The following is an 18207-nucleotide window of genomic DNA, read 5'->3' on the forward strand; positions in this document are numbered from 1 at the left end:
TATATATATATATATATATATATATATATATATATATATATATATATATATATATATATATATATATATATATATATATAGCTCCTTTTTGTTCAGTGTCTAGAGCTGTAATAGAAGGCAGGGAATAATTGAATATGTTAAACAGAACTACAGATGTCTGTTATATAAATACTTCTGTCACCTTCCCTTGGGATAAAGGTGGAGATTCTGTCCAGAGGCCCTGTAAGTGTCTGTATGTGACATGCTGCAGCTATATGTAGCCGAGCAGCAGCCAATCAGGGCAGGCTCTGTGATTCCTTTTCTTTTTAGTTTTTTTTTCTTCAACAGAGACTAATATGATTGGTTATCTCAGTAGTTCAGCATCAGGCAGCTGTGCTTTGGCATGTACTTTGTTTGTTTGCCACTAAGCATGGAGGGCAGGAATGTTGCCCTCTTTAATTCTGTATAAGAAGAATGACCAGGTCTGCACTGACATGAACATACAAGACTGCCGCTCTGTTGGATGTGCTGATGTGCTACGCTTGATCGGAAGAGGGTGTAGGCCGTGTTTACCCACCCTCCGCGCTTCTGTACAGGGGGCAGCAATTGAAATAAGACGTTGATCTGATGACTAAACGCTCTCGTCCTCTGTGGATCATGTGGACTGTCCTATGTGTTTCCATGACAACAGTTATGGTACTTCCATATCACTGTGTCTGAAGGAAGCTTCTCTTGTACTGGAGGATGCTGGGATGTACACACTTCATGCCTGTACCAGAAATAAAATAATTTTAATACACACTTTTCTTGTGGATTGTGTTCCACTGCCCATCATACAAGATGCTGCCTATTTTGCTCAGTGAGGCAAAAAAAAACCATTTATCACACCAATCATAACTGAGTTATGATATTCTGTTTAGTTCTATTCAGTAATAGTACGTGGTTTAGGTTATGTTGCTTACACTTCATGTCCAAACATTTGTAGACATCTGCTCGTCCTGTTTTTTCTGAAATCAAGGGTATTAACAAGGAGTTTGTCCTCCCTTTTTCAGCGTAACAACTTCTACTCTTCTGGAAATTATTTAAACTGCTGGAACACTGCTGTGAAGATTTGATTTCATTAAGCTGTTAGATGATTAGTTCTAGATAATAAATGTTAATTTGGGCCCAAAAAAATGGTGCTCCATCATTTCAGAGAAGTTCCACAGCCAAGTGCAGGTGGGCTTTATACCTGTCTAGGCTATTCTTGGCATTGGTCATGATGACCTTTGGCTCACTGCACCAGAACATCCCATTCTATTGGCCATGCTTTTCAGTGTAGACTATACGAGCTGTGTGGGCAAATCAGTGCCTGCGTCTGCAACAGGTGCACTTTCAAGTAGCTGAATTTACTCATTAGAAGGGGTGTCTGGATACTTTTGAACAAACAGTGCATTCCCAAAGATCTTGACAATAACCTGTAACCATATTTGCTCTTACCAGCATGAGAAAGTGCTGAATTATACAACTGTATACCAGATACTAGAGGTTAAGTCATACAGTGTGAATCATCATTAATTCAGACAGTATTTAGGTTACAGTGCAATTCTGCCATATTTAAGATGCCTGGTACTAGATCTGTATTTATGCATGTAATTCTCTATAATCTTTCTGCTCAGCCTTATTTACAAGCAGCACAACTGTCTATCTGTAAGGCACTCAGTTGCTGCTCAGATTATAACCTTTGAATGCATTATGAAACTGCTTTAGATATGTATTATTACAGAGCTAAACCAAATTCAATATTTACCGTGCATTTTTTCTATTGTATTTTCTGCCTTTTTTAAAAGTAATAAGGCATTGGAGGCTAAACAACCCACAATGCACATGAGAAGAGAGGAAACTCATTTGTAGTAAGCTAAGTCAGCCTTATATTTACTATATTGAAGTGAAAAATATAATGTGAAATTTTATCTGGGGGTAAAAAAGGTAAGTTACCTAACGCCAAACTTAGAGGAGAAAAATTATGACAGGTCAGAAGAGGACCGATGGGACCATGAAAACAACACTGATCACCTCTGTATTGACATATTAAATAAATCAAAATATGTTGAAATAGTATGCACAGCCTGTTTGTATTTGTTATTGTATGCACCATTATGTTGTGCAGACATTTTAAAACTCTGATTTAATACTGTCTGATTTTTAAGAGGTTCTTGAAGTGTTCTTTATGAAAAAACTCATGGTAATACAAATTCCTGCATTTTAATGTATGCTATATGAATAATGTTTATTATTAATATTATTTCTAGAAATACTTGTTAAAAAAAACTACAGGGCCAAACCACAAAAATACATTTTTAAAATACTATGTATCAATAAATAGGTCACCTTGTAATTAGACTTCCTATCAGGGGACACGCCACCCCACTCAAATGCCCATTTATATTCTGATAATTACATGTTGAAGTGAGTTCATGCTGCAGCACCTACATCATCATCAACAGTATGTATGGTAAACACAGTTTAAAGTTATGCTGTCTGCTGTACAACAGTAAATACTGAACCATAACAGGTTTGATAGTCTGAAGGACTGTCAAGCAATCCAAGCTTTTTGAGACCCTTTAGTTTTATGGCTAGTGGCAAGCGACAGCCTCTGGCTCGCAAACTGAGCTCACACAAACATTAAGCCTGGTGCTTAACTTGGTCAATGTGAATAGAAATCATAACATATTTCCTTCTGTATTGTGACATTGTCAAGTGAAACAGCAGTGAACGTCTCTGGGTTAGCTGAGAATTTTACTGACAGTGGAGGTTAATACAATTTTCCCCACCCACTGGTGCATGGTGATGCAATTAAAACTCAGAAGACATTTAAGAGGTGGGCAAAAGTCATTACACTTTGATGGAAGATAATGAGTACTTTTTTATCTTTTAAACTGCATGATGAATCATGTTTAATATGATCAGGAATATGAACTAACGAGGTAAAACAGTTTGATTTTAGGTTGAATTGCAATTTAGAATCACCACTAGTAGCAAAATTCAGTTAAAGATTCTGTATCTGAGAAACTAGTTAAGTGAGATTCATACTAGCATTCCCAAAAGTAAAAAACAAATCCAGAAAGCAAAATAACCACCATGGTTTAACAGATCGTTCCCTTGAAAAGTGTGTAGATATTAATCAACTGTGTCAGATGTACAATGTCAGTTAGCAGTTTCTGGAAATTTGCTGCTGCAAAAAAAAGCATACAGAAAAGGGGAAAACCATGTAAAATGCTCATGTGATTGAAAGATGAAATAAATATTGACTTAATAGTACTTACATATTTACTTTGTACCATTTGACCTGTTTTAATATCCATAACATGCTAGTGACTCACTATTGTGAGTTTTCAGTGAAGTGTAACACTGTAGCCTATAAACTCCAACATCACTGAGTAAAAGGACACACTATGGGCTGATTTTGTGGACAAGGATTAAGCTTCGTCTTGGAGTAAACAGCAATGTCAGTGGCATTCCTAGACAGGTATTAGGCCTAGTCCTGGACGATGCAGCATTCGGAATGAAGATTCTTCATTAAAAGTGAAGTGTAGTCTAGGACGAGCCTTCATCCCTGTCTGGGAAACCAACCTTAAAAGTCAAATTTAGTCTAGGCTTAGGCTTTATCTGGGTCTGAAACCAGTCCTAAATGTCCAAATGTATCAAAACACCCCGTTGACCTTTGAGATGAGTTGTAGTGGGGTTTGTGATCCAGAACTAGTCATTCAGCAACATTATCTGACATCATTAATGCTCTTGAATGCAAACAAATCCTCACAGTAATATTCCAACATAGTATTGCTTAGATTAACCCCAAGCCTGGACCAAATGTAACTTTTAACGGTAGACACCGCTTGTTTTTGCGGTCTAAGGCTATACCTAATCCATGTCTATGAAAACAACCAAGCGGGTGTTTCACAAATCAGGATTTCTCAGTTAGCCAGACCAAAGATGAGGACTGTCCAATAAGAATTCCCCTCAGCTTATGTCCTATTGGACAGGCTTGACTTTGGGCTCAAGTTATCTGGCTAAACTGAGAAATCCTGCTTTGTGAAATACGCCCCAGAGTCTACAGCTGCGTCCAAAACCGCATACTTTTATGCTATACATACCAAATTAATGAATGGACTTCTTATGGTGGCGTATTAGGTTTGGCATACTTATTATGGTAGTATGTGAGGGATGCAGCCTATATTGAGCCGAGCGCTGCTTCGTAAACACTCGGCAGTCACCGGAAAGATCCAGGAAGTGCAGCGCTGTTTTTGTGCCCGCTGCTGTTCTCCATTCGCCATAAACCCGAGTCACTTCAGCGGGCCGAAATGGCGACGTTTATTTCTGTCCCGTTAAAGAAGTCTTCAGAAGTTGATTTGGTGAAACCGCTGTCAAAATTTGTCACTTCTGCTTATCCGGCGGGAGAGGAGCAGTCGGAGTATCTCCGCGCAGTGGAGGAGCTGAATAAGCTCCGTAAAAGCGCGCTGGGGAGGCCGCTGGACAAACACGAAAGCTCGCTGGAGATCCTCTTACGGTCAGTCTGTTAGCTAGCTGAATAACTGTCTAGCCACGGTGACCGTAATGTATTACATGCTCGGTGCTAAAAAAGCTCTGTATATACTAACAATGTAGCTGCATAACAACAGAAATGGTTTAGATAAAATAATGTCAAACTAGCTAGTAAGGCTAAACTAGCTAGCTAACTAGCGCAGCTAGCTAGCTACCTAACAAGCTTGCTTTCTACCTGAGCAGCCACTGTTCACATTTGATTATACTGCGGTTATATTCCTTTAGCAACGAATATTATGTGCATTTTATGTGAATTTTAAGTGTATAGTAACATTAACTAGATAACGCAAGGTAGCTGAATATCTATGCTAGCTAGGTTAACGTTACCTGTCATTTGTTTGGGTACTGACATGTTCTAGGAAATGAGACTTTGTTCTAAAAACTTAAAAGTCGACCTACAAACGCGTCAATCTAGATTTTGCAAGCGGTGTCGAAGCTTTTAGGAGCTTTTAGTCTTATTAGAAGATCTTAACTATGACACGAATAGACCGCTCATGTCCTTTATGGTAAACGCCACACCTCACCATGAGCTACAAAACAGCTACCGCCAACTAAACGTATAACTTACTTAGCTAACGCTAGCTAACCTACTTAGATAGCTTAAGGATAATTGTAGGGGATTCGAGCGTAAGTTTGTTTTCTAGGAATTATTATTTTGGTTGTTTTAGTTTACAGACAGTTTAGTTAGTTTAAAGAACTTCAACAATACGATTTAGAAAATACGACACTAGTTATGCCCTATTTTAATTTCCCAATAACTTATGTGTATTTTAGTGTTTAAATGAACTTCTGAGCATATTCACATTTTTCTCCTAACTCTTGTGGTAAAAAATGACACTTTGCATCCAAAACTGAGGTTTTTTCTTGCTTGGTATCAGTTACAAAGACACGTGACAATGGTCTTATTAAATAAGCTGTTTATTTATTAACGCGGATTTGATAAGTTCACAGTCTGTGCTGAATCTTTTCTTGGGTTCGTTTTAGCCGTTTTAGGTTGAGTAAGGTTTAGGTATACATGACACAGGTGCATTATTTTCGGACCACAAAGCTAGACTGTTCTGACCGAATAACTTCAAGGGCTAAAAGAGCGCCTCCTTCTGCCAGTAAAACTGTCTGCACCATTTTTTTGACTGAAGCTCCTGAGCTTCTGGTCATTAAGCTTCCTTGTTTTCCCATGACGCATTTTCGCCTTTGACATTGAAAAGAAGGTTTATGATGCCATGTTAAACAAATAGTCTTCAGTAGGCTCGGAGGGCTGCTTAACCAGCAACATGACCTGATCTGAAGGCATACTTTGTATAGGTTTAGGCAGTACTTGCCTGTATTGTTTCTGCCTGGTCTGCAATAGGCTGAATGACGTCTATTTGAACACATTAGAAAGAAGACGTGGGTGCAGTGTTTTAGGCCTGTTTTACAGACTGGTAAATTCTCTTCACCGTTATTAGCCCAAATGTTTAAGAACTTGAACATTGTTTGATCACTGATAGGGAAAACTTTGCATACGGAAGAGTCCAGGAAATGGCGTATTAATTTGTTAAACAAAAGAACTGCAAGGGCTGCTGAGTCTTTGTCTTTTGTCTGTAGCGCATCATGATTTTACTTCTGCTAATTCAAATCTGTTGTGGGAGAGACAGAACAGATTTTTCAATCTCAAATAAATGGGGGCCTAAATGTGGTAAACCTGCCAGTCTGAATTTGTAATAGCTGTGAAGTCCACTGTGGTCCTGCTTTAGAGCTATGAGTATTAATGTATCTGCCAGCTCTGCTGTGAAAATGCTGACAGAGTGGAACACAAATGAAAGAATGGAGCAGTGACTCATCAGAAGTATGTGCCAGATATTGAATAACTCACTTCTTGTCTGACTGCTTTTCTCTTCAACCTTGCGTCATGTTTAACTTTGGAATAAGTCAGTGTATGCAATCTGGTTCTTATAAAGACAGTATTAAGTTTCCTGCTCCCTCCTACCATGTGGAGAGTCAATGAGCTATACGTTGCCATAGAAACAGGCCTTTTGTTTTGGTGTCACCCTGTTGTGGCGTTGATGTGGTAAGATGAATGGTAGGCCTTGTGCCACTGCTAGCTCCGTGTTTGGCCAAAAAGGGTGTGTTTGGTTCAGATGACGAGCAGTCCCTTGGGTACACCCTTCTGTAGTCCTGATGGATGAGTCAACAGTCACATACTATATTATGTCATCAGGAGTAGCCAAAAATAGCTACCCATAAGGGAACTTCCTGATCTTGTCATACACAAGCTTGCCAGCATGACAAAGCAATTGAATGAGATCTTTGCTCTGAAGAGTTAAGTAAAGTTTGTTGTTATTACTTCAGAAGGCTGTGAATGACACACAGTCACATGAGCTTGCGTGTCGGCCGTTCGCATCACTGCTCTGATTAGCTCAAGTTACTTCTCGACAGTCACACGATGAGACTCTGTTGTTCTGGTTTTCTCAGCCTGACCTTGAAAAAATGCCTGGTGTGGCATATAGGGGAAAATGGGACTTGCCAGGGAGAACGTTTTTATGTGTTCTTTATTGTGACTTCCAAGTGGATGTCACCGTTTTATCAGTTTCAGTTGGTGTGCAGTAGATGTGGGCAAACTAGAACCAAATAAAGGACTATGGATATGGATCTCTAACTCACAGCTCTGTTTCCTTTCATTTTAACGTTTGATGTTAAACATAATTTTATTTCATAAGCTACACAGAAAAATGGAACAGAGTGGTTTTTAGTGTCTTGAGTTTTAACAGAAATATTTAAAAGTGTGTGTTTGTGTTTCACATTCATAGAACACAAAACTGGATTCCCCATGTAGTTGTGTATTTGTTTTTCATATGTTTTTTCTTCATTTCTTTCACTTTCTCTTTCTCTTTCTGCAGTTACTACGATCAGCTGTGTTCCGTTGAGCCTAAATTTCCTTTCCCTGAGGTAATGCTCACATACATGTGTACATAAATATGTGAATATTTAGATGCGTTATTGTAAAAATATCATTTCATATAAAATTGAATCTTTGTGTTTTAGCTGTGTCTGACATTTACATGGAAAGATGCTTTTGATAAAGGATCTCTCTTTGGTGGCTCGGTTAAACTGGGTAAGTCTCTGTTTTGTTTTGTTTGTTTTTTTAAATCATGAACAGGTTAAAATTTGTTCTGCTTTAGTGAAACTAGGGTAAATGTAATTTTGATCGATATGTTTATATTATGTGTGTGTTTTAGCTTTGGCGAGTCTGGGCTATGAGAAGACGTGTGTGTTGTTTAATGTTGGGGCACTGGCAAGCCAGATAGCTTCAGAGCAGAACCTAGACAACGATGAAGGACTGAAGGCAGCTGCCAAGTTCTACCAGGTCAGAGTCTCACTTCAAACCTCTGAACTCCAGCACGAAAATATGTTAAGTAGTCACTAATTTTCTTATATCCACGCTATACATACATATGAAGTTTATGTGAAGTGTTGCCCTCCTTTTAGCTGGCTAGTGGTGCGTTTGCTCACATAAAGGACACAGTGCTGTCTGCTCTGAATCGAGAGCCTACAATGGACATTTCTCCAGAGACTGTGGGCACTCTCAGTCAGATCATGCTCAGCCAGGCACAGGAGGTCTTTGTGCTCAAAGCCACTGCAGGTATGTGCAGTAGGGCAGTAAATGTCTTATAGTCTTACAAGGCCAGACGTGATCTCTTAACAAATAAACTTGTCTCAGGACAACTTGTTAAACTTTTATTGCTGAATTGTGGCAGAATCTGCTGCAGACAAAGGTACTGCCCCTCCAAAACCTGTTCCTGAATTTCTCAAGTCCATGCTCTTTTAATATCAGGAGTACAAATGATAACACAAGCGAAACAAGCTAATATTAGTTGCAAAACGTAATTGTTAACTAATGGAACAGTCTTTCCTGTGCAAGAGAAATGTAAATTTAACTGCATGTTCTCTGCACATGTGACACACATCTACATTGGATGGGGGAGAGGGAGACTATTCAACTTCACTAACTTGCGTTACATCTGTGAGCTAGCTATAGCCTTGTTGTCTGTCAGACAATGTGGATGAGTGCACAATCACCTCCTATTTTGAGCTCCACCTTTATGAGGTTTTGGATTTCCCACTCTAATAAGTCTATGTTCTCACCCACATTTAGCCCAAATTTGCTCATGTTTTTTTTTCCTCTGCAAATGTTCTCATTACAAGATCACGCCCGGCCCTGCAACATGTCTCTCAAAGTCATTTTGACATGACTGACAGATTAAATAAGCAAAATCATTTTCCATAGGCATGTGCTAAAGTGGTGAAACTATATAATGTCTGATGTGATTATTTTAAAACTACGTGTAAATCACAAGAATAAAATATCAGATTAGCCAATTCAGAATAGCTCTGTAGCTATAATATTGAATTTATAGCTATGTGTAGTCAAATGGATACATCTGTTGGTATCCTGACTTTACAGTAGCTGTTGAACAGAGCTGAACTATATTGTGTTGATTATGACATTTTGCATATTATGATCATATGTATCATTAGTGTCACTGTTTAGTGTATCTAAATACTACATGCTTGAGACATTTGTCTGATTTTTTTTTTTCTTTTAAATAATTATTTTATTAATTTTCCATTCTGTAGACAAGATGAAGGATGCCATCATTGCTAAGTTAGCCAATCAGGCTGCAGATTTCTATGGCGATGCTTTCAAGCAGTGCCAGTACAAAGAGAACCTTCCCAAGGTAAGCCCACTTCAACTTGACAAATCTACCAGTAGAGTATCCACTAGGGGTCACTCTGGACACAATATAAACCATGAGGACTGACACATTGCATGCAGCAACCACTGTGTGTATGTGTGTTTGGTACATTTAGTGTCTGTAATGACTGCTAGTTGTTCTCTCAGATGCACATACATATACAAACACCTTGAGAATTTCAACTTTCTGCCTTTGTTTCTCCTCCCACTGATCTGTGAGTGTGAACGCTGCATGAGCGTTGTGTGAAGGTTTGGTTGAGGTTTGCTGAAGGTTGCGTGCTGATTTGCTGTTCTGTTCTCTCTTCCTGCGCCCTGTGCTGTGTGTCTGTGCTCGTTTGTGGTTGCTCGTGGTGTTTGTTCGTGGTTGCCGTGGTGTTTGTGGTTGCCTCTCCCTGGTCAGTATTTTTATTTCCAGGAGGTGCTTCCAGTCTTGGCAGCCAAGCACTGCATGATGCAGGCCACTGCAGAACTCCACCAGTCAGCACTGGCCAATCAGAAGAAACGCTTTGGAGAGGAGATTGCCCGTCTTCAGGTGTGTGTGTGTAGGACTTTTGCATCTGTAGAATGAGAATGTCAGGCAGTGCTGTATAGCGGTTTTCAGCATTTGATGTCCCTTAGAACTCTATGGTAAAAAGAACTGAATGGAATAAAGTTCAATAATTTATTGGCATGAACCATGAAGTTGCTGTCCAACTTTTGATATGCCTGAGATCTTCATAGTAAAACACTGAATGGTATTTACTCTATCTTGATAAAGTTCAAAAATGTAATAGCATGAACCATGAGGTTGTCAGCAATTTGCTACCAAGACAAATATCCATAAAACAAAGGTAAAGAGCAAAGTTGATACAGTTAAAACAAGTAAAAGTTAAACATAGGAAAATGCACAATAAGAGCATGGTTTAAAACATTGAGTCAAAAACAGATTAAAAAATAAAAGTGCCAAGTGTACATAAGACAGGAGCTAATTAACTCATCCAGAATACAGAGCAGTAGTTACCTCTGTGCTGTTTCTTAACCTGGCGGTTCTGGACCGGATTAACCAGAGTCTTTTGCCTGAGCAGTGAAGTTTAAACAGGGTGTGGGCTGCATGGGAGGCATCTTTTAGAATATTTTGACTCACCCTGCATATGGCATAAACTTCTGAAAGGAAACCCTTGGTTATCTATATAGTTGCTGTCCAAAGAAAAATTTTCTCTCCAAAATAGAAACTTTACAGGAGAGGGCAAAAACTTTCTTAACCTGTAATGTAAGTTAATGTTAAGAGGTTTTATTGCAAGTGATTCTGGAGAATTTCTGCTGATCCAGTAATCATAACATTTTCACAAAACAGAGAGGACAGCCGCCGTGTTGTAGTGCTGTAGAAAAATAATCGAGATACATGTTTTGCTTTGGACAGCGGAGATATGTTTTGTCCATTTATCTTTGGTGTTTTATTGGAGTATTTTCTTTGTGCCTTTGCAGCATGCCACAGAGCTGGTTAAGACCGTAGCTTCCCGCTATGATGAGTATGTGAATGTTAAGGACCTTTCTGATAAGATCAGCCGTGCTCTCACAGCTGCTAAGAAAGACAATGACTTCATCTATCATGATCGAGTCCCTGAGGTCAAAGATCTAGAGCACATTGGCAAGGCAACACTTGTCAAGGCAACTGCTGTTCAAGTACCACTTAGCCAGAAGTTCACAGGTGAGAGGTCAATTAGATCATTCCTCACTGTTTTATTTTTATTTTCAATTTTTAGCTAACAGTTATCCTATGTTCATACGTCTTACTTTCTCTTCATTAAAATGTAAACAGTAACAAATTTGTATAACATGTTATACAAATTAATGTGTGTGCATGTTGTTTACTCCCAGACCTTTTTGAGAAGATGGTCCCTATGGAAGTGCAGCAGTCTTTGAGCATGGCCAGTTCCAGAAGGGCTGAAATGGTCAACAGACTTGTGGGCAGCCTGAGAGAGGCAACTAATCTCTGCAATGGGTGGGTTTGGGGATAAAACTCTTTGACCTTACTTGACTTTGGCTGTGTTGTTAAACCTTTGAGAGAATATTTTATGAAGCTTCTTTTAAACTTATTATAAACTTGGTATTTGTATGGTTCTTGTACAAAGCAGAACATTACTGTTATTGTGTCGTTTAGCTAGTGCTCCATGCACTTTTCTCCTTCCTAGTTCAGACAAATCTCTGTGTTGTGTTCCTGAGTTCAGTATCATTTTAAGATGTAAGGGTGTACTGAATACAATAGTGATTTAAAACTTGAAACTATTTTAAATATTGTTTAGCATGTTTTTGTTATTGCTTTTTTAGATTTTGTAGATTTTGCTGCAGTTGGTTTGATTGATTTATTAGTTGATTTGATTTTGTTATTGGTAATTCTTCAGGGTGCTCGCCTCTCTGAACCTGCCAGCAGCGCTAGAGGATCTGTCTGGAGACTCAGTCCCACAGTCCATCTTAGAGAAGAGTCGTGCTGTGGTCCAGCAGGGAGGTCTGCACAGCATTGAGCAGCTTATTAAAGAACTGCCTGAACTACTACAGAGAAACCGTGAGATCTTGGATGAGGTTGGTCTTGCACTGTATTTATGTATTATATGCCTGTAAATACCAAAGATGACCACTTAAAATCTGAAGTAGTTGTTTTCTATGGGTATTCATGGGTTTAGCTTACTGGATTCGTTTTTTTTTTTTTATATAAATAGTCTCTAAAGATGTTGGATGATGAGGAGACAACTGACAATGAACTTAGAGCCAAATTCAGCCAGCGGTGGAACAGAACTCCATCTGGAGACCTTTACAAACCCCTCAGAGCAGGTACATAAACACACACACACACATACGTACTCACACACACACTCACACACTCCAACAATAAAAAAATCTGGGCTCTGGTTAATGGACATGCAAGCATACATGGAGAGACAGACACACAATTCAGCAGATACCATTCCATGACTTGTCAGTCATACTAATATTAAAACTCCTGAACTAATCGTGTTGAATGTGAATATTCTAACACGTAAATGTTTTGGTTTATTTGTGTTTGTTTAGAGGGTGGTAATTTCCGGAGTGTGTTGGATAAGGCTGTGCAGGCTGACCAAGTGGTAAAGGATCGCTATAACTCTCATTGTGAGATGATCGCTCTGCTCTGCAAACCAGAGAACGAAATCTGCTCTGCTATTCCATCAGCTAATCCTGCAAAGACTCTTCAAGGCAGTGAGGTAAATTATGGAAACACACACACACACACACTTTAAAGTTTGTGGGTATCACAGTGCTATAAGAATTTCGACAGGGTGGAGGCTTCAAGAAATCAAAGATTGCTGTTTGTCATTTTACACTGTTGAAGTTGTGATCTTATACAGAGTGAGGCTTATAATGGAAAGCCAGAGCACGCACACAAATATATCCTCTCCATCAGCTTTAGGAGAGATTGACAATAAGGAAAGAAAGCTTAGGAAACATGACAACATTTGAAATCTCGTTACCAAGTGAGCGCAATTAGGCATATTAAATTGGATTTAGTGCAGTGCAGTTTGTGCAACATTGAATACAAATTATAGTTGTAGGATTATTATTGTTGTTGATATTATTTTATTATTTTTTTTTAATGTGGCACTACAGGTGTTTTATCAAATCTCAGGAAAAAAACGAAATATTGAGATCCATATTGTGTATCATGAACATATCTTGAAGTATTATGATAAAATTCTTTTGCCATATCACCCACCCCTAATATGGAGTGCATACTGTCTGTATGTTGATCACATGTATAAACAGCTGATATGTTTCCTGTAGTTAGTTTTTTTCTTCTTTTCTTTATATTAGGTTTAACCTAATTGACATAAAACCTATAAATAGTTTTTTATGTTAGTTCCTTCAGACGTGTGTGTGCTGTTGGTTTTGTATTTTATGGTTTTTAGCGTTATAAGTTTTTTTTTATACTTTTATTTTCCTATAGTGTCAAGGATTCCTTAATGCTAAAATGTAAACACTCAGTTTAGCTCGTCATTTAACTCCATACATTGATGCATTCACTGTGCATACAGGAACACCAGATAATTCTCGGGTCCTAGATTTTTTTTTTTCCAAATTCAGTGCATAAATGCAAAATAAAATACATGTAGCTCATTCACCCCTGCAGGTTGTGAACGTATTGAAGGCTCAGCTGGCCCAACTGGATGAAATCAAACGAGACCGTGAGGTTCTAGAAGGAGAGATAAAGTCTGTGACCTTTGACATGACAGCCAAGTTCCTCACTGCACTGGCTCAGGATGGGGCCATTAACGAGGAGGCTCTTTCCACCACAGAACTGGACGCACGCTATGGAACACACATGCAGCGTGTCCAGCAGAATCTACGCGCACAGGAGGATCTGCTGGCCCAAGTGCAGGTACACATGACGAAAGGAAATTTGCGGACTGTTATGTTAATGTGGTTTCTGGGTACTTCAGATGGTTGTTTTTCTACCTTTTGCTTTACTTGTAGGGCTCAGTTATAGTACATAATTGTAATACTGAGTGAGTGTTCGTTGGTTTGATAACTTTTGATGACTCTGGTTCTCCATCTCAGACCTCCCATCAGGAGTTTGCGGCACTCAAGCAATCCAATGCCGAGGCTAATGACAGGGAGGAGATGTTGAAGAAACTAGCCTCAGCTCATGACAGTTACATTGAGATTAGCTCCAACCTCAAAGAAGGAACCAAGGTAACACACATGCACAAGATTCGTCCTCTCTTAAAAGTTACACTGACAAAGAGCGATCTAAGTTAAAAATGTATGGTATTTACATGTCTACGGGGTTTATAAATGTGGATTATATTTTAGTAACATAACAGGCCAGTTTTCCAGACAAGGATTAAGCCTAGTCTTGGAATACATTCCCACTCCCATACTGATTCACTGTTGAAAATTCTTTTTTTTGTCTGTGCTTATATTTAATATGGGTTTAAGAAATTAATCATATAATTAGAGATGGTCTCCCAACAATGATGACACATGTTTGAAATTTGTTGGTAAATTTGTGCATTTTTCCCTGGGTGGTGGGTCATTTGCCTGTATATGCAAACTAGTTGCGAATAACTGTTTGAAAAATAAAATGAAAAATGGATAGGAAGCTTGTTTTTTTCAATCATGTGAATCATCTCAGTCCACCAAGTAAAATACTGTTAGAGACGTTTAATAAGTAGCCATTTTTAAACTATTCAGTAATATTAGAACGTTATAACCTCTGTGCCTTAAAATAAAAAGGTCAGGCTGTCCAGCAATAAGCTGTTCTGTTGATTTTGTCTTCAGTGATCCAGATAGCTTTTTAAAAACTCCGTTGACACTTCTATCCTGTTCCTTTCCATTCATATTTTCCTCCATTTCATGCAGTTCTACAATGATTTGACTGAAATCCTGCTGAAGTTCCAGAATAAGTGTAGTGACATTGTTTTTGCCCGCAAGACTGAAAGAGATGAGCTGCTCAAGTATGTACTGTCACTTTGTAACTTTTTTGCATGTTTGTGCGTGCATGCCTGTGCTGAAAATAAGTATTGTCTTATTAGTTTTCAATTTATGATTAACCTGTTCTTGTTCTTTTTTTATTATGTATGACTGAGTTCAGTGTTGAAATAATGTTGATCTTGTTTTCTTCACAGGGAGCTCCAGCAGAGTATTGCTCGTGAGCCAAGTGCACCTTCCTTCAGTGTCCCTGCGTACCAGTCCAACACCTCAGAGCCTGCTGCAGCAGGCCCCACCCCTGCCCCCAGGACTGTGTTTGTAAGTGTCGAATCAGAACAGGCCTCTGATCAGAAAGCAGTAACCATATTATCCTTTCCTCTGGTTCTGATCTTGCTCTCTGTGTTCCAGCCAGTGCAGCCCCAGGCTAAAGCCCAGCCTCCAGCAAGGCCACCACCACCAAGCTTCACCCCACAGGCAGCCAGCAGCAACACTACTCCCAGCCCTGCAAGCCAAGCCCCACCGCCTCTTCCTGCTAGCTCTAACCCCCCACCCATGGCACCACCTACTGCACCCTCACAGGCTCAAGGCCCGCCTTACCCAACTTATCAAGGTTACCCAGGGTATGCATCCTCTCCTTCTCTCATACGCTTACACACAAGATGTTCGCTCATTTACAACTGAAGGGATAATACTGCCGCTCTAAGATGAGAAACATTACTGTAAATTTGCCTATGGCTTTGTTATTTGGGCCAGAAACACACCCCATGCAAGGATGATTTTAGCACATTATTGTTTATGAAAACTTTTCAACTAAAAATTTACAGTGCAGTGCAGTAGAAGCACAAGCAGCACTTTGAGCTGCAAGAAGTGTTATAGTAGAAAAAAAGAAATAGTTTTAGTTTTTATCCAGTTTTAGTTTTAATATTATGATGGACACTGTGATAGTATTTTTTTTTTAAGGGCAGAATAAAATTAGAACAACACTAGACTGAGCTCTAAACCACATACAGCTAAACATAGAAGGGATCCACTTCTAAACTCTTTTTCACACACTGAAAAAGCTAAAACTAAGTTATTCTACTAAATCTCAATAATTCTTTCATTTTAGTTAATTTTTCAGTTGACATAGTTTTGGTTTAGGTTTTGTTTTTGAAAACTGCATGTATTTTTATTACAGTTATTACAGTGCAGCTCATTGTTTTCCACTTTTTTATTTTAGTAATAGTTTTAGTTTACTCTAATAACGCTGATGTACATGCAGCCTTCTATTTAACAGAGTGTGTCATTGGAGCAGCAGCAGTTTCCACTCATCACTCAAACTGTTCTGTAATCATTGCACTCCAACTCTAGGTTTTCCATTTTTCAGTTCCCTGCTCGCCCGAGAGAAAATCTTCTCCACATCCACTCTGTATGATTCATGCTTATAATTCATTTTTATTTGTTTTCAATGTCTGAACAAGACACTTATTAATTTAATATAATTAAATAGAATAATATAATTGATTTCATTTTGTGTGGGTGTATAGACTTGAAACAGTTGCTCAGTCACAAGTCAAAAATTATTTTGTCTATGCAACAAGTAAGAGTGCAGACGCACCAAGCCCACAAAGAATTAGCTCTGACTAGGGATGACTCTTCATCACCTGAAGTCAGCTTACTGTTGCCTTTTGTCTCTTGTGAAATTTTGAGGAACGCATCTCAAAGACTAAAGCTGATGGCCAACATGCAGGTGCTAAATGCACCTGCATTAAAGGTAGCAACTCTATAGCAGAAGCTAGCTGAAGATTGTAAAACTGTAACATATAAGTAAAGAATATATTGTTTGATGTCTTACAAGTTTCATGTGTCTGTGTTTAAGACAAATCTAGTGTGTAAAAGTGAAAGTGAACTCCTGTTAGGTTGGTGCTGGGTGGATTAAAAAAATGCTATTTAAAAGTAAATGTTTATACATTAAACAGTAAAATAAATTGTGCAGTTTGCATTTGTTATAGTTACATGACAAGAGGTTGAAGAATGAGTATCCTTTGCTTATGCTTTGTTATTGTTTAGTCAGAGCACCTTCAGAGCTCTTGTATCCATGTATGTTCATAAAAATATTAAATAATATTTAGTTTGGAATAAGATATTTAATACTGTTTGTGTAAAAATTTGTCTTATAATGCCTACCCCTAGTAACAAAACCAAGCTGCTTGGACTGGTGTTAAAAATTGCGGCTACTTTTAGGGACAATTCTTTGAGTTTCTCAGTTTCGTTTCTCTCCTCATACACTTATTTCCAAGTCTTTGCAACAGGTTTGAGACTGTTGTACTGTCCTTGACTCAGCGCATGTTGAGTATGTACAAGTCAGTGTGCTAGTAGTGCACAGGCTGAACATTTGTCTTTTTTGTTGATAAACCTGCGTGGGGTGTGTTTTAGACATTTTACAGCACTGAATTGCTAAAACGTTTTGCTTCTGTCTTTCCCTCAGGTACTATCAGATGCCGATGGCGTATAATCCCTATGCCTATGGGTATAACATGCCCTTCGTGCACTATCAAGGCGCGGGGCAGGCTGGTTATCCTGGAGGTCCCCCAGCCCAGCAGCCTTACCCCTATCCCCAACAACCTCCCCAGCAACAGCCCTTCTACCCCCAGCAGTAGACAATATTTACTCTGAACACCCCTGCCCCAGCTACAACCATTCTGCCCCTTGTATTCTAGCACTCCTTTCTCTTACACTTAATCTCTAACACCTCCACTCCTTCTCTCTGTGTCTAACACCTGGCTTCTTGTGGGCAGAGATTAGAACACTAGAAGGACCAATGGGATCTGCCCTCAATAACCACGCCCACTCTCCTCTAAGCCTCAGAGAGATGCTCTCTGCTCTGGTTTGGATCTTTCTCTCTCTCTCTCACTGATTCTCTCACTCATGCCCAAAGTCAAGCTGCTGGCTGCCTGCCTGCCGCTGCTTATATCTTATTTTTGTAATGAATACTGAATATATATACTCTAATGCAGGATATGTAGATGTTTTCTTACCCAGAAGACGAAGATTATTGTTGGGAGAAAAAGTTTTACTGTAACCCTTTCATTGTACCTCTCTTCATCTTTCAATCAGCGCTTGGGGGAATGGAACGGTTTAATGGACTAGTGAATAAGACAATGCATCTGTCACTTAAAAACTACTTTGCGTTTTGTTTCTCTTTTGTTCTCATGTAATTAAAACCTGTCTGATGCTAAAAGGCCTTCTGTGTTCTCTCTGTATATCTTGCTTTGGTATGTGCTTGTTCTTTTATTTTTAATTAGATTCCGTAGAAACGTGTTAGTTTTGTATGGAGCAGGGGAATAAGGGTGCTTATGTTCCAGTCACATCAGTCATTTTCTTTAGAGAATTTAATTTGAGACTTGACAGATGATACAACAGTGGGAGTTCAGTGTCACATTTAAAAGATTTCCTTCTAGTTTGCTGAACTGTTTAAAATTACAGCTTAATTTGTA

General features: G+C 38.9%; 1 protein-coding gene across 2 annotated transcripts; it reads left to right on the top strand.

Annotated features, from left to right (window-relative positions):
* The first annotated feature begins 4233 nt into the window (after positions 1-4233).
* On the top strand, positions 4234-17954 carry LOC118805606 (programmed cell death 6 interacting protein). 2 transcript variants are annotated; one of them, XM_036566549.1, is made up of 18 exons: positions 4234-4525; positions 7437-7485; positions 7582-7651; positions 7776-7903; positions 8026-8179; positions 9175-9275; positions 9693-9824; positions 10757-10979; positions 11150-11273; positions 11674-11851; positions 11989-12100; positions 12338-12507; positions 13431-13679; positions 13859-13993; positions 14663-14757; positions 14929-15049; positions 15140-15351; positions 17199-17954. In XM_036566549.1, the coding sequence occupies exons 1-18, from the start codon at positions 4320-4322 to the stop codon at positions 17368-17370; spliced, it is 2631 nt and encodes an 876-aa protein (XP_036422442.1). In that variant the 5' UTR covers positions 4234-4319; the 3' UTR covers positions 17371-17954. The 2 variants fall into 2 exon arrangements, with proteins under 2 accessions (XP_036422442.1, XP_036422443.1); XM_036566550.1 differs by having other exon boundaries at positions 9708-9824.
* Positions 17955-18207: the final 253 nt, after the last annotated feature.

Source organism: Colossoma macropomum, unplaced genomic scaffold (assembly GCF_904425465.1).
Source record: "Colossoma macropomum unplaced genomic scaffold, Colossoma_macropomum, whole genome shotgun sequence".
Lineage (NCBI taxonomy): Eukaryota > Metazoa > Chordata > Actinopteri > Characiformes > Serrasalmidae > Colossoma > Colossoma macropomum.

Excerpts from the sequence above, each read along its gene's own strand:
- LOC118805606 (XM_036566549.1), top strand. The coding sequence starts at position 4,320 with ATGGCGACGTTTATTTCTGTCCCGTTAAAGAAGTCTTCAGAAGTTGAT. Across the intron at positions 9,276-9,692 it reads ACAAAGAGAACCTTCCCAAG|TATTTTTATTTCCAGGAGGT; the intron begins GTAAGCCCACTT and ends CTCCCTGGTCAG. Across the intron at positions 10,980-11,149 it reads ACTTAGCCAGAAGTTCACAG|ACCTTTTTGAGAAGATGGTC; the intron begins GTGAGAGGTCAA and ends GTTTACTCCCAG.